The following is a 13364-nucleotide window of genomic DNA, read 5'->3' as shown; positions in this document are numbered from 1 at the left end:
GAGGTGCAGAGTAATGCAAGCAGAGTAATACTTTATACTAGGGGCTACCCAATAATGGAGGCAGGCCCCTCTGACTATGCACATGGGGGGGGGGGGGCTACCTAACACTGGAGACCCTTCTGTATATTAGATAAATATAATATTTGTGGAGGGGCCCCAAGCATAGTTTTGCTATGGAGCCCCATGGTTTATAGCTATGCCCCTGCTATCATATACCTATTAAACACCAAACACTGATACTGTGTATCTACTGATGCCAGAGGCTTGTAATCAGGGCCAGGCCAAGGCAGAGGCGAGAGAGGCTCCAGCCTCAGGGCGCAGTGTAGGAGGGGGCGCACAACTCACTCAGCTATCATTCCCCTATTGTGTCTGAAGCAGAGAGGAATAAGAAAATGGGATACATGGCAGTGACTGCAAGCCAGATAACTAGAGATTAAGGTGTTGGGGGGGTTGAGGGCCCTGGGTCTCCTCTTAGTCTAATAGTAATCAGTGTGTGATGGCTGGGGTGGGAGGGATGGAGGGGCGCACTTTGGTGTCTCAGCCTTGGGCGCTGGAGGATCTTGTCCCGGCTCTGCTTGTAATATATTCCTTTTACAGGAATTAGTTTATACACAGGGATAAAAATGTAAACAATGATACCAATTCACAAATTTACATGACACCTCAGAGTTTGCTGGGATGGGCCTGAGTTCAGCTCACCTGAACCGTTGGTTGATCCGCAGAAGTATAGATTGTCTGCCAGCCACCCGATTAGTGTGTCTCCCAAAGGTGTATATCGCTTTGTTCTGTCTGAATATCTGTGCACCAGGGCCTTGTTGTTTTCCCAGAAAAGTGTCTGTAACATACATGGATGACATAAGGCCCACTGTATACTATGGCCATATTTATACAGAAGTCATAGAAACAGATAAAATTGCAACATATCAACCATAACTCCCACCCCCCAAATCTCCCAAAACATTTTAGGGCCCATTTTAGAGATTTGGTGGGTGGGATTTATGGTTAATATGGTTTATGGGGTGTTGCAATTTTATCGGTTTCTATGATGTAATAAATAAATGAATATTTTTTCATCAGCATGCACCGAAGAGTCAATTCTTTCTTTTGTGGTTTCTAGATACAAATTACAGAGGTCATCAAATCAGCAGCAGAGAGGATCATTGGGAAACCCTTCCACCCACTTGACCTTCTCTACAACTACAGGCTGTGTTCCAGAGTGCTGAACATCGCCAATTACCCCTCACACGAGGGCCACCACTAATTCAGTCGGCTCCCATCGAGCCAGAGGTTTTGAGCTATCTCGACCAGGACTTCTAGACACAGAAACTCTTTTTTTCCCCTCTGCTGTCAACCTCTTGAACTCTATCCACGTTCTCCTCCCTCCAGCGTTCCTCCCCCTTAGGGCTGTGGCTGTTATCGACAATTCTTTGTATTGAATCACTGCCTCATGTGTACATTGTGAACACTTTTTTTTTGTCTGTGGACTTAGTATACTGTAATGTATATTGTGTTTTTGTGTCCTGTATTTCTCCAACTTGAATCCTTTATTTCCCAAATACAATTCCGGGCATGACCCACTTGTACTTGGTGAATAAAAATGACTTCTGATTGTGATTCTGAACCTAATGTATACAGTACAAGGGCCATTATAACAAGATATACAATGTTATTCAGAACTATCAATTGGAGCTAATCAGTGTATATTCATTTGTAAATAAAAAAATAATGATATAGTACCTTGTCTGAAGGGATGTCATGAAGTGTCAGGTTGATATACAGCTCATAATCAGATGGGAGGACAGAACATGGATCTTTACTGACAAATGCACTTTTAAAAGCATCCCATATAGCAGAGCAGTTTTTCTCCCTATAAGAAAAAGGTAAAAAAAAAAAAAAAAGAGAGAGAGAGAGAGAGAGAGAGAGAGAGAATCATTTAAAGGTGACATCTCGGAGCTCACTCCAACCTGAATTATCGCAAATATTTATTTTTTAAGAAAGCAAACTTTTGTTTTTAAATGTGGCAGTACATTAAAAAAAACATTTTCTTTTAAGGCTCCATCATTCTTGGTGCTGCTGTGCAAACTGCAGTATAGACAAAAGTGGGTGAAAGGAAGCAAAGCATGATGGCACCAAGATGCTAAGAGCGTGCTCTCATGTAGACATCCACACATGGAGAACAGTGAGGCAACGCTTTATAAAAGCCCTTTATTCGGGCGCATGCGCGCAGCAGACTGAGATGGACGCCTTATCCCAGTCCTGCGCGAGTCCAGGGAGATCTTTAGCCCTAATCACTAACCCACCGGCCTGAAAATTCCGCACAAGAACGCTAACAGCAAGCGGAACACCCGGGGCAACCGCCGGAGGATGGCTTCAAGCACAAGAGCCAGAACTGGAGCTAAAACTCCGTCCGTGGCAAACTCAGCCGAATCACCTAAGATGGCGCCCGGCACTGAACAAGAGGCTGAGCTTCACAACGAAAACAGCCAAGATATGTTTCCGCAAAACGGAACGCCAGCAGACAATGCTACATTACCTATCCCCGAGCAAATCACAATCGACGAGCTCAGGAACATAATCCGTGAAGAGATTGTAAGCGCTAACAAGCAATTGGGCTGTGAGCTCCTACGCGAAATCAGGCAAGTAGGCCTCAGAACTTCCGCCAATGAGGAGAGACTGGATAAAGTTACAATCGTGCTGGAGGGACACGAGGAAGAAGTGACCTCTCTGCGGGCAGACTTTAGCACCCTTGAAAACAAGGTTGACGACAAACTGGAGGACTTTGAGAACAGGTCGAGAAAAGAGAATATCAGGATTCGGGGGATACCTGAAACAATCCAGGACCTGCCAGGCTTTACTACAGCCCTATTCCAGGAACTGCTCCCTAATCTACCACTTGAGCAATTAGAGATGGACCGCATACACAGAGCTCTCTCACGCCCTCTCATTAATGGCCCACCGCGGGATAAATCTTAAAAACACATCACTACCTCACTAAAGAGAAGCTCTTACAGGCAGCAAGCAATAAGCCGGATCTATCGTTCCAGGGCCACCGTTACCAACTGTACGCCGATCTGGCCCCCTCTACCCTCCTCAAACGCAAGGAGCTGCGGCCTTATCTTACCACCTTAAAAGATAAAAACATCCGATACAAGTGGGGATTCCCTTTTCAACTTGGCTTTCAATGGCAGGAGAAACAGTATATAATCCGCACTATAGATGAGGCCAGAGAGTGCTTCCGCACACTTGCCTTTCCCCTGCCTCCGCAGCCTTCTAAATCTCAGGACTCACCAAAGCAGCCAATCACTTCACCATCTCAAGATGCACGGGCGTCTTCATCCCCGCCCAAGGAGCAGCGACCGGCTAAATCCCGCTCACAAGCCCTGAAGGATCTGTCTTCACAGATGTTCCAAAAAGTGTCGTGAAACTAGAGCTAAGTATATGGCCTCCTTTTCTTTAAGTTCTTTGTGACACCCTGACCTACTGTTCGCTGAGTTGTGGTAATAACTTAGGGTCAGCAAGGAACTGACTTATGTCCGATGCCCTAAGCCCCTTGACGGATGACATTTTGGATCCCGAGTAACAGTATATTGCCATGCGTATGAGACCATACTTATGCTTCTTGCTGGAGCCTGTGATTGTCTACTGATTTACACTGCTCTGCATTCCATGGCCTTTCCTGCTGGTGAAACTCTCTAATGCTAATGACACAATCATACTAAGTCTGAACACATGTTAGTTATGTGATAAGCTTATTGGGTTTTCATCTCACAACCGGTGTGTCAGCTTTGAGTAGCCACAGACTGCTTGGGACCCTCTCTACGTCCTTTACAAGTTATAGCAGTTAACTGCACAGAAGATATATGGCGAACGTGCAAAACATGGTGGATTTATATGCTTGCTTACCGCCTTTTAGTCTTCTTCTTTCTGTGTTATTGCTAATTTGCTCTGTTATGTTCACATGTTTTTTCAAGTTATTTTATCATGAGTAAGCTTAATTTCAACTCAGGCATTGTGCCTCCTGCCCCCTGGGGGCGGACGAGACCGCGACAATGTCAAGCATGCCGTCCCGGAGCTGATCTTTTAGCCCGGGTCCGCCACTGCAGCATTCTCCGACTGTGCTCCGCCCTGGGGGGGCTGGGGTTGTGTCATATGCATACTGGGCCCCTCGATTATGCCTTTATAGCAGCAAAAGCAGCTATAGCCTTTTTAGACCCCAGCCATGTTAGTGCAGTCAAGTAACAAATGTTCCGTGTAATTGTTGACTTTATATTGTTAGACCATTTGTGCTTTTGGGCTGGGTCTGTGCCCCCCGCCCCCCGGGGGCGCGCACAACTGGGACAATGTTAAGCATGCCATCCCGGAACTGATGTTATAGTCCGGGTCCGCCACTGCGGCATTCCCCGACCGTGTGTCGCCCTGGGGGGGCTGGGGTTGCGTCTTTCATGCACTGGGCCCCATGAATATGCCTTAATATGCCTCTACGACAGCGAAAGCAGCCATAGCCTTTTTAGTTCCTAACCACGCATGTGCAGTTACTTAACAAATGTTCCGTGTAATTGTTGACTTTATAATGTTTGACCACTTGTGCTTTTGGTTTGGGTCTGTGCCCCCCGCCCCCCGGGGGCGCATGCGACTGTGACAATGTCAAGCATGCCGGCCCGGAACTGATGTTAGTCCGGGTCCGCCACTGCGGCATTCTCCGACTGTGCGTCGTCCTGGGGGGGCTGGGGTCGCGTCCTATACACACTAGGCCCTAGGAATATGTTCTCACGATAGCAAAAGCAGCTATAGCCCTTTTTTAGACCCCTATCTAGTTTGGGCAGTCAAGCAATAAATGTCCCGCACAATTACTGATTTTAAAGTTCTGGGTCACAGGTGCCCTTGGTTTGGGTCTGTGCCCCCTGCCTCCCGGGGGCGCGCACGACTGCGACAATGTTAAGCATGCTGTCTCTGTGTTGATGTTGTAACCCGGGACCGCCACTGAGGCATTCTCCGACCGTGCGTCACCCTGGGGGGGCTGGGGTCGCGCCCTACGCACACTAGGCCTTCTGAATACGCCCTAGCGACAGTGAAAGCGGCCAGAGCCCTCCAGGATCCCTAATATGCCTGTGCAGTTGTCTAGCGGTGGTTCGGTGTGATTATGGATTACACAATGCTTGGTCACCATGCCTTAAGATTGAATTTGTGTCCCCCGCCCCCTGGGGGCGCGCACGATTGTGACAATGTTATGCATGCCGTCTCGGAACTGATGTAATAACCCGGGTCCGCCACTGCGGCATTCTCCAACTGTGTGTCGCCCTGGGGGGGGGCTGGGGTCACATTTTGGGCACGTTAGACCTTTAGTACATATCTCATTATGAAGCATGGGTCACTGTTCTTCAACAGCCGGTGTAGTGATTGTTTCATATTTTGGATTTGCAATTAGCTTCTCCTGACCCCTTATGCAACCCCACAGGCACCCGACGAGTGTCAAATGGCTGGAACCCCGCGGGAGCAATTGGATGCTTTTCAGCATCCCCCTACCTACCTAAGGAGCTCCGACCCACGGAACATCCTTCCTTTTTTATACTTCTATTTTCTCTTCTTTTTTCTATTCCTTCTACCTCCTCCTTCGCCACTCTGCCCCTCCTTCATCCACAATATCCAACATGAGAAGAAGTATATATTTTGCTTTTTAATACAGACCCATGTCTATTAATATTATCCCTGAATGTTCAGGGATTTAACTCCCCTGTCTAACGCTCTAAAGCTTTTGCTACCTTCAGAACTAAGCACGCAGACATTGTGTGCTTGCAGGAAACACACTTTCCAATAAATTATACTCCTAAATACCTTCACAGTACGTTTCCTCAATTTTATATGGCTAATGCCAAAACGAAACAAAGAGGTGTTCTTATCGCTCTTAGGAGATCTGTAAACTTTATATGTAATAAGGAAATTAGAGATCCAGACGGTAGGTATCTCATCTTGGTGGGCACCATGCAGGATACAAAGGTCACAATTGTATCGTACTATGCCCCTAATACGGAGCAATTACCCTTCTTGCGCCACCTAGTGGAAGTGTTGAGCACTCATACGGTGGGCACCTTACTCCTATGTGGCGACTCTAATCTTGTTTTGCGGCCCAACCTGGATAGAGATAACCCTACCCACATGCGATCAGCAACACCAGTGGTCCGTCAAGCTAAACAATTCAGGGACTTAATACAAACACTCTCGTTAGCTGATTGCTGGAGAGAACTTCACCCCAATAAAAAAGGATTTACCTTTTACTCCCACCCACATAATACGCAGTCTCGCATCGACCACTGTTTTGTATATACTAACTTCCTCACCAATCTCACCAAAGCAGAGCTTATACCTATTTCTTGGTCTGACCACAAAGCAGTTTTTAACTCACTTTCCTCATTACTTAATAAGCCAAATGAACCCCGTTGGTCCCTCAATCAGTCGCTGTTGTCAGATCCAGCCATTGCAGCCACAGTAGAGTCACATATAAAGGATTATTTTGCGCTCAACCCGAGCAACAATGAAGTTCCAGATTATGTTATCTGGGAAGCGCACAAGGCAGTTCTTCGCGGCCACTTCATAGCCATTGCCTCTAACAGGAAAAAGAAGTACACACAAGAATTAGCTTTACTTGAGCAATCTTATATTAATGCAGAGGAAAATTTCAGTAATAACCCCTCTCCAGCAAATAAGCACGCCAGGTTTAAAGCAGAAGAAGCCTTAAATATTTTCCTCACTAGCTGGGCTGAAAGACACTTAAGATGGAGCAAATACAGATTGTCCGTTAATTGTAACAAGCCATCCTCCATGTTCGCTCGCCGCCTCAAAAGACCCGACCCTACCTATAAGCCAATCAACCTAAATATAGGTAATGGCGCATACACTTGTAACCCGCAGAAAATCGTAGATGTCTTTCATAAGGGCCTGGCCAAACTATATCAACAATTCACGTTGACAAATTCAACTCTACTCCGTAACACCCTGAATAAACTACCATTGCCCACTATAGATAAGACTTTTAAGCAAATGCTCGACTTGTCAATTACCCCTAAAGAAGTCTTGCACGCCATACAATCTGCTAAGATCAATAAAGCCCCTGGCCCGGACGGCTTCCCTGCCCTATACTATAGAAAATACGCAGATATTCTTGCCGGCCCGCTAACTAGAGCTTATAATAAATTATTACATGCGGAGAGACCCGGTTCAGAGTCTCTGCTGGCCAGTATTAGCATGATTCCCAAACCAGACACAGATCATACATTGTGGACAAATTATAGGCCAATTTCACTACTGAATAGTGATATTAAAATACTAGCAAAAATATTGGCCACTAGGCTCAGTGAAGGTATCGGGGATTTAATTGGGCGGGACCAGGTGGGATTTATGCCATACCGCCAAGCCAGTGATAACGTGAGAAGACTTCTGCATTTGATATCCGCAGCGACGACGACGGGTGCTCCCATGATGCTGCTATCACTCGACATCCAAAAAGCCTTTGATATGGTGTCATGGGAATACTTGTTCAAGTTACTATCCACTTGGGGCTTTGGTCCTAACTTTCTCAAGTGGCTTGGGGCTCTCTACTCCTCCCCCAGTGCCTTTGTTAAATATAATGGGTTCAAGTCCGCTACATTTCCTATTGGCAGGCGCACCCGCCAAGGCTGTCCCTCAGAGCCGGGAGAAGGTCCTCCAGCACCCAAGGCTGAGACACCAAAGTGCGCCCCTCCATCCCTCCCACCCCAGCTGTCACACACTGATTGCTATTAGACTAAGAGGGCCACAGGGCCCACAACCTCCCCAACACCTTAATATCTAGTTATATGGCTTGCAGTCACTGCCATGTATCCCCTTTTCTTATTTCTTTCTGCTTCAAACACAATTAGGAATGACAGCTGAATGAATTCTGCGCCCCCTCCTACACTGCGCCCTGAGGCTGGAGCCTCTCCAGCCTATGCCTCGGCCCGGCCCTGCTGTCCCTTATCCCCATTGCTATTTGCTCTCATTATGGAACCATTGGCCCTTTTAATAAACCACCATGAAAGCATACACGGAATTGAGCTGGCAGGCAGGCATCATAAACTATGTATGTATGCTGATGATGTTATCCTAACCCTAACACAACCGCGCAAATCCTTATCTACTTTAGCAGACATCCTTCTGACCTTTGAAGACATATCCGGGCTAAAAATAAATAGCCTTAAATCTAAAGTGCTTAATATCATTCTGCCCCCGAAAGTTGTGCAGGATCTGCAAAACTCCTTTGAATTTAAATGGGAACAACATAAACTAAAATACCTAGGCATCTTCCTAACTAATTTGTATAATACCTTCTTTGGGGCTAACTACCCTGGGCTACTGACAGGAGTAACGCAACTGCTGGAATGTTGGAAACGATATGCAATTTATTGGCTGGGTCGGATAAAATGACCATATTACCAAAGTTTTTGTATGCATTTAGAGTGTTGCCAATCCCTATACCCCCCCTCTTCCTTAAAAAAAGTGCAAGCAACTTTGCTCGCCTTCATCTGGAAAAGCTCTGGCCCCTGAGTCTCTCGCGAGACCCTATATAGAATGCGTTCGGATGGTGGTCTGGGAGTACCCAACTTACTAACCTATTACAAGTCAGCCCAAATCGCACAATTGACCTTATGGCACGAAGAAAAACATGTCCCATTATGGTGTGAAATAGAAAGCTCTCTATGCTCACCTGTGGCAATCAACAACTTGCTCTGGCTCACACCCGCTCAGTACAAAACTATCAAGAACCCAATAATGACACATTCCTTGCGTGTCTGGAGTCAAGCCATGATTAAAGACAAATTAATCTCCCCGCACCTACCGCTCCTATCCTTTTTGGGCCACCCAGGATTCCTTCCAGGGTTGAATAGTTCTTTTACTTTCAAATGGTGTTGGCTAAAAGGTCTTATGGCCCATACTTACGGGCTACAAATGTCGCCCGTGAGTATGCGGCGTTGCACGGGCGCGCACCCCGAACTGTCACTCGTCACTGATGTCGCCAGGCGATTGAACCGCTCAATCGCCTGGCGACAGTTGCCGCCGCAACTCCGCCGCATCTGTCGCTAGTCCGCGTGAGTATGCGGACTAGCGACAGCAACCTCTATCCACAACATGGAGCTTCCGGCGGCAGAGCGTCGGCGACAGCTTCCATCGCTCAGCTGATCCCTCTTCCGCGTGTGTACGCGGAGGGAGCTGGCGACGAGCTGTTGCCGGCCTGTCACACACATGCTCATGTGTGCTGGCGACAGGCCACTTTTGTCCCTCGTGAGTATGGGCCAGAACAACTATTTATTGTTTAGTGAATGATGTAGCCCTCAAGACATTCTCCTCTCTTAAAGAACACAAGCAAATACCAGACGAAGAGCTTTTTCGCTTCCTCCAAATTTCCCATTTTATAAATAAGCACATTAAATCCTGTAAGTCGCTTCTTACCAGAACATGGTTCGAGCACATTTGCGCTACGAACTCAGGCTCCCCAGGCCTCATTTCACAACTATATAAAAACGCAATATCGCCCCCTAATTTGCCTAAGCCTCAATACATCTTGAGATGGGAAAAAGACCTGAATAACACATTTGATATGGAAGATCTACGACACGTGTGGGGAGATACTCCTGGCCTCTCTATAAGCTCCTCCTTAGTGGAGACCCAATATAAAGTACTTTTACGATGGTACCTAACCCCAGACCGTCTTGAGAAATTTTGCCCAGCCAATAAGGGGTTATGCTTCAGAGAATGCGGTCAGCGGGGCACCTTTATACACGTGTGGTTGTCTTGCCCGAGAGTACGCAGGTTCTGGATTAGAGTTTACCAAGTAATATACACTACCATCCGAGCGAAAGTACCTAAGCTACCAGAGGTTGCCCTCCTAGGTATTAAACCTCCCGAACTTACAAAATCTCAACATAAACTACTAATGCATATTTGTCTTGCCGCAAAAAGAGTGATAGCGGGCTCCTGGAAGACTCCCTCACTCCCCTTTAGCTCATTTAAAACTAAGCTTAGTTATGCGCTCTGTTTTGAGAAAATGAAAGCTATCCTAGACGATTCGCTATGGCAGTTTGAAAAGGTGTGGAGACCATATTTTACCTACTATTCACATTGGCTCCCAGCTTCCCTCACTAATGTCTGAACCTAATGCTCCTGCTTCCTAAGGGGGCTGGTGGGGCGGCGACGGAGCGGCGAGCGGTTTCTTCTTCCTTCACCTACTTCTTTACTTCTCCTTCCTCCAAATGGTTCTGTCCCATTTGCCTAGCAACTCCTGTAGCCTTATAGCTAAGAGACTAATGGAGTCTGGGATTACTTCTTTTCAGATTGAGTTATCAATTCAAACAATTCCCAGTCAGCCTAATAAGAAATAGGGTACCATTAGTCGAGTGCTACTGGACCACCAAAACTGAGTGGTGGCCATTGTTAAAATGTTTGATTTCTAGCTATCTGTTGACTTTTCGGGGTGTCGGTGAATGTTGCCCTGTGCCGCCGACACCTATGTTAATATCATGTTAAATTTCTGTGGTTGCAGACTCTTCTGTATCTTATGTTATACATATTTTAATGCATATGTATATTTCATATATGCCATATAAAGAGCTGTTCATTTTTATTTTTTGAAAATAAAAAAATTTTATGTGACAAAAAAAAAAAAAGCCCTTTATTCTGGCTGGGCAGACAACTGTTTTGCAGGTGATAACCTGCCCAAAGCAAAACATGTTCATGTTTTGCCTCTGACGAAGCAGAAACCTTGGGAAACCTTGGTGCGATGCGATCCGCTTGAAGTGCCCGATTTGCTTGAAGTGCTCGATTTTGCCCAACAACTGTGCGTTGTTGGGCAAAATGCGTGCCGATGTGGGGCGAACCGAAAGTCAAGTAAGTCTATGGAGACGGGTTTTTTATTGTTTTTTTGGCATACGCGTTGCGGAGCGCATGTGTGGAAGTATTATTTTTTCAATGCACTTTCACACAATTCGAATTTCGGCCACAGCAAGTGAGCGCTAGAGAGCCTGCCGCGTTACTTTTAGCGATGCGGAGCGATGCATTCATCACATCGCTTTATTAATGGCGCTTAGCAGTGTGAAACCGGCCTAAATCTAGAAAAAAAATGAATGTATCCTGCATACCTTGCGAACCACTGCTATGAGACTTAGGCTCGGTCCACACTATATACGGTTGCAGAACGCAATTCATGGTCCGGGCTCCAGCCTTTCAAAAATCGGAACGCAAACAGGTCCGTGATGCCCTTTTGCAGCATACGTTTCCAGTCCGTTTGTGTTTTTTAAAACGTGCCCTCAGCTCTGTCCGTGTTCGAACTGGGGGGGGGGGGGGGTAGCAGCCAGGAAGGGGGGCAGCAAGCACAGGGGCAGGGAGGGGGGGTTGGACCTCACCTGGGTCCCCCGTCCCCCCTCTAGTTATTTGCACAACTGTAATGGTTATGCAGCGAGCGGGGAAGCAATTGCCTTCCTTCCTTGAGTTCCACCGCTCGCCATGTGACTTCCAGCAATGCCGCCCTCTATACTTCAGTGGTCGGCATTGCAGGAAGTCACGCGTCGAGCGGAAGAAGGAAGATAATTGCTTCCCGCTCGCAGCATACAACAATTACATTTGCGCAAATTGCTGGAGGGGGAGCGGGGACAGTGGCACCCAGGTAAGGGAGGGGGAGTTGGACCCCCCTCCCCGCCGCTGTGCACGCTGCCCCCCTTCCTGGTTGCTACCCCCTCCAGGCTGTGGACACCTATGGGAGTGACATTGAGGGGATGAGCAGGCAGCAGGCAGTAGGCAGTCCGGATCTCCCTCCGTTTCTGTGTGCAGAATAGTCTGTGTAGAGGGAGATCCGTTTTTTGCCTGCCACTACCACACTGTGTATGCAGGGTCCGTGAAAACCCTGCAAATACGGACCCTCCGTTCAGTTTTTCAAAGCGGATCCCCCGGATTGCCCACGGATCTGTTTTTTAAGTGCTATTTAAGTGCTATTTTTAACATTTGTATCCGCGGCTCCGGTTTTGGTCCGGGCCCAAAAACTGAGCCACGAATACGTTTTTAAAACAAATGTGAACTGAGGCCTAATATCTAATGCAGACACCTCTATTACTACTGGGAAGGTCACACTGAAATTAATGTTAGCATCATGGGCGTCCGCACGTTGGGCAAATTGGGCTGGCTGCCTCCCCCCGGCCGCCCGCTGATCCCCCCCCCTCTGCCGAATCAGTGGCGGCACCCCTCGGTAACCCCCCCACCCGGCTCAGCGCAGTGAAGGGCGTGCAGCAGGCACAGCGGCAGAGAAGGGGGGATGTCTCCCCCCATTCCCTCACCTTGGGGCTCCCCCTTACTCGCTCCCCCTCCATAATTCAGCAGCGGGCGGCAGCGGAGCAGAACACTTCCTCTATTCCATGCATGCGAAGAAGATTCTGTGCGCAGCTGGTCTGGTCTAGTCAGTGACGTCAGACCAGCAATGCACAGATCTCCCTCTCGCGCAGGGAATAGGGGAAGTGTTCTGCTCCACTGCCGCCCGCTTAGCAACTTAATTATGGAGGGGGGATCGAGGAAGGGTAAGCCCCAAGGTGAGGGAAGGGGGGGATGTCCCCCCTTCCCCGCCACTGTCCCTACCGGCCACACCTGTCACTACCTAAACTGGGGGGGCGGTCCCTGTCACTTCCTGAACTGGGGGGGTCCCTGTCACTACCTGAACTGGGGAGGTCCCTGTCACTACCTGAACTGGGGGGGGGGTCCCTGTCACTACCTGAACTGGGGGGCTCCTGCCACTACCTGAACTGGGGGGTCCCTGTCACAACCTGAACTGGGGGGCTCTTGCCACTACCTGAACTGGGGGGCTCCTGCCACTACCTGAACTGGTGGGCTCCTGCCACTACCTGAACTGGGGGGCTCCTTCCACTACCTGAACTGTGGGGTCCCTGTCACTACCTGAACTGGGGGGCTCCTGTCACTATCTGAACTGGTGGGCTCCTGCCACTACCTGAACTGGGGGGTCCCTGTCACTACCTGAACTGGTGGGCTCCTGTCACTACCTGAACTGGGGGGTCCCTGTCACTACCTGAACTGGGGGGCTCTTGTCACTACCTAAACTGTGGGGTCCCTGTCACTACCTAAACTGTGGGGTCCCTGTCACTACCTGAACTGGTGGGCTCCTGTCACTACCTGAACTGGGGGGTCCCTGTCACTACCTGAACTGGTGGGCTCTTGTCACTACCTAAACTGTGGGGTCCCTGTCACTACCTGAACTGGGGAGCTCCTGTCACTACCTAAACTGTGTGGTCCTTGTCACTACCTGAACTCGGGGGCTTCTGTCACTACCTGAACTGGGGGTTTCCTGTCACTACCTAAAC

At 48.2% G+C, this 13364-nt stretch overlaps 1 protein-coding gene across 1 annotated transcript in view; it reads right to left on the bottom strand.

Moving 5' to 3' along the window:
• BST1 (bone marrow stromal cell antigen 1) overlaps positions 1-13364 on the bottom strand; it is a 60178-nt gene that overhangs the window by 26353 nt on the left and 20461 nt on the right. The window contains exons 3-4 of the mRNA XM_068267634.1: positions 1738-1867; positions 700-835 (exon numbers count right to left, since the gene is read on the bottom strand). Of these exons, the coding sequence (XP_068123735.1) occupies positions 700-835; positions 1738-1867 (266 nt within the window). The remainder of the gene's footprint in view (positions 1-699; positions 836-1737; positions 1868-13364) is intronic.

This window comes from Hyperolius riggenbachi, chromosome 1 (genome assembly GCF_040937935.1).
Source record: "Hyperolius riggenbachi isolate aHypRig1 chromosome 1, aHypRig1.pri, whole genome shotgun sequence".
Taxonomy (NCBI): Eukaryota; Metazoa; Chordata; class Amphibia; order Anura; family Hyperoliidae; genus Hyperolius; species Hyperolius riggenbachi.
This window is presented reverse-complemented; position numbering and strand designations above follow the sequence as displayed.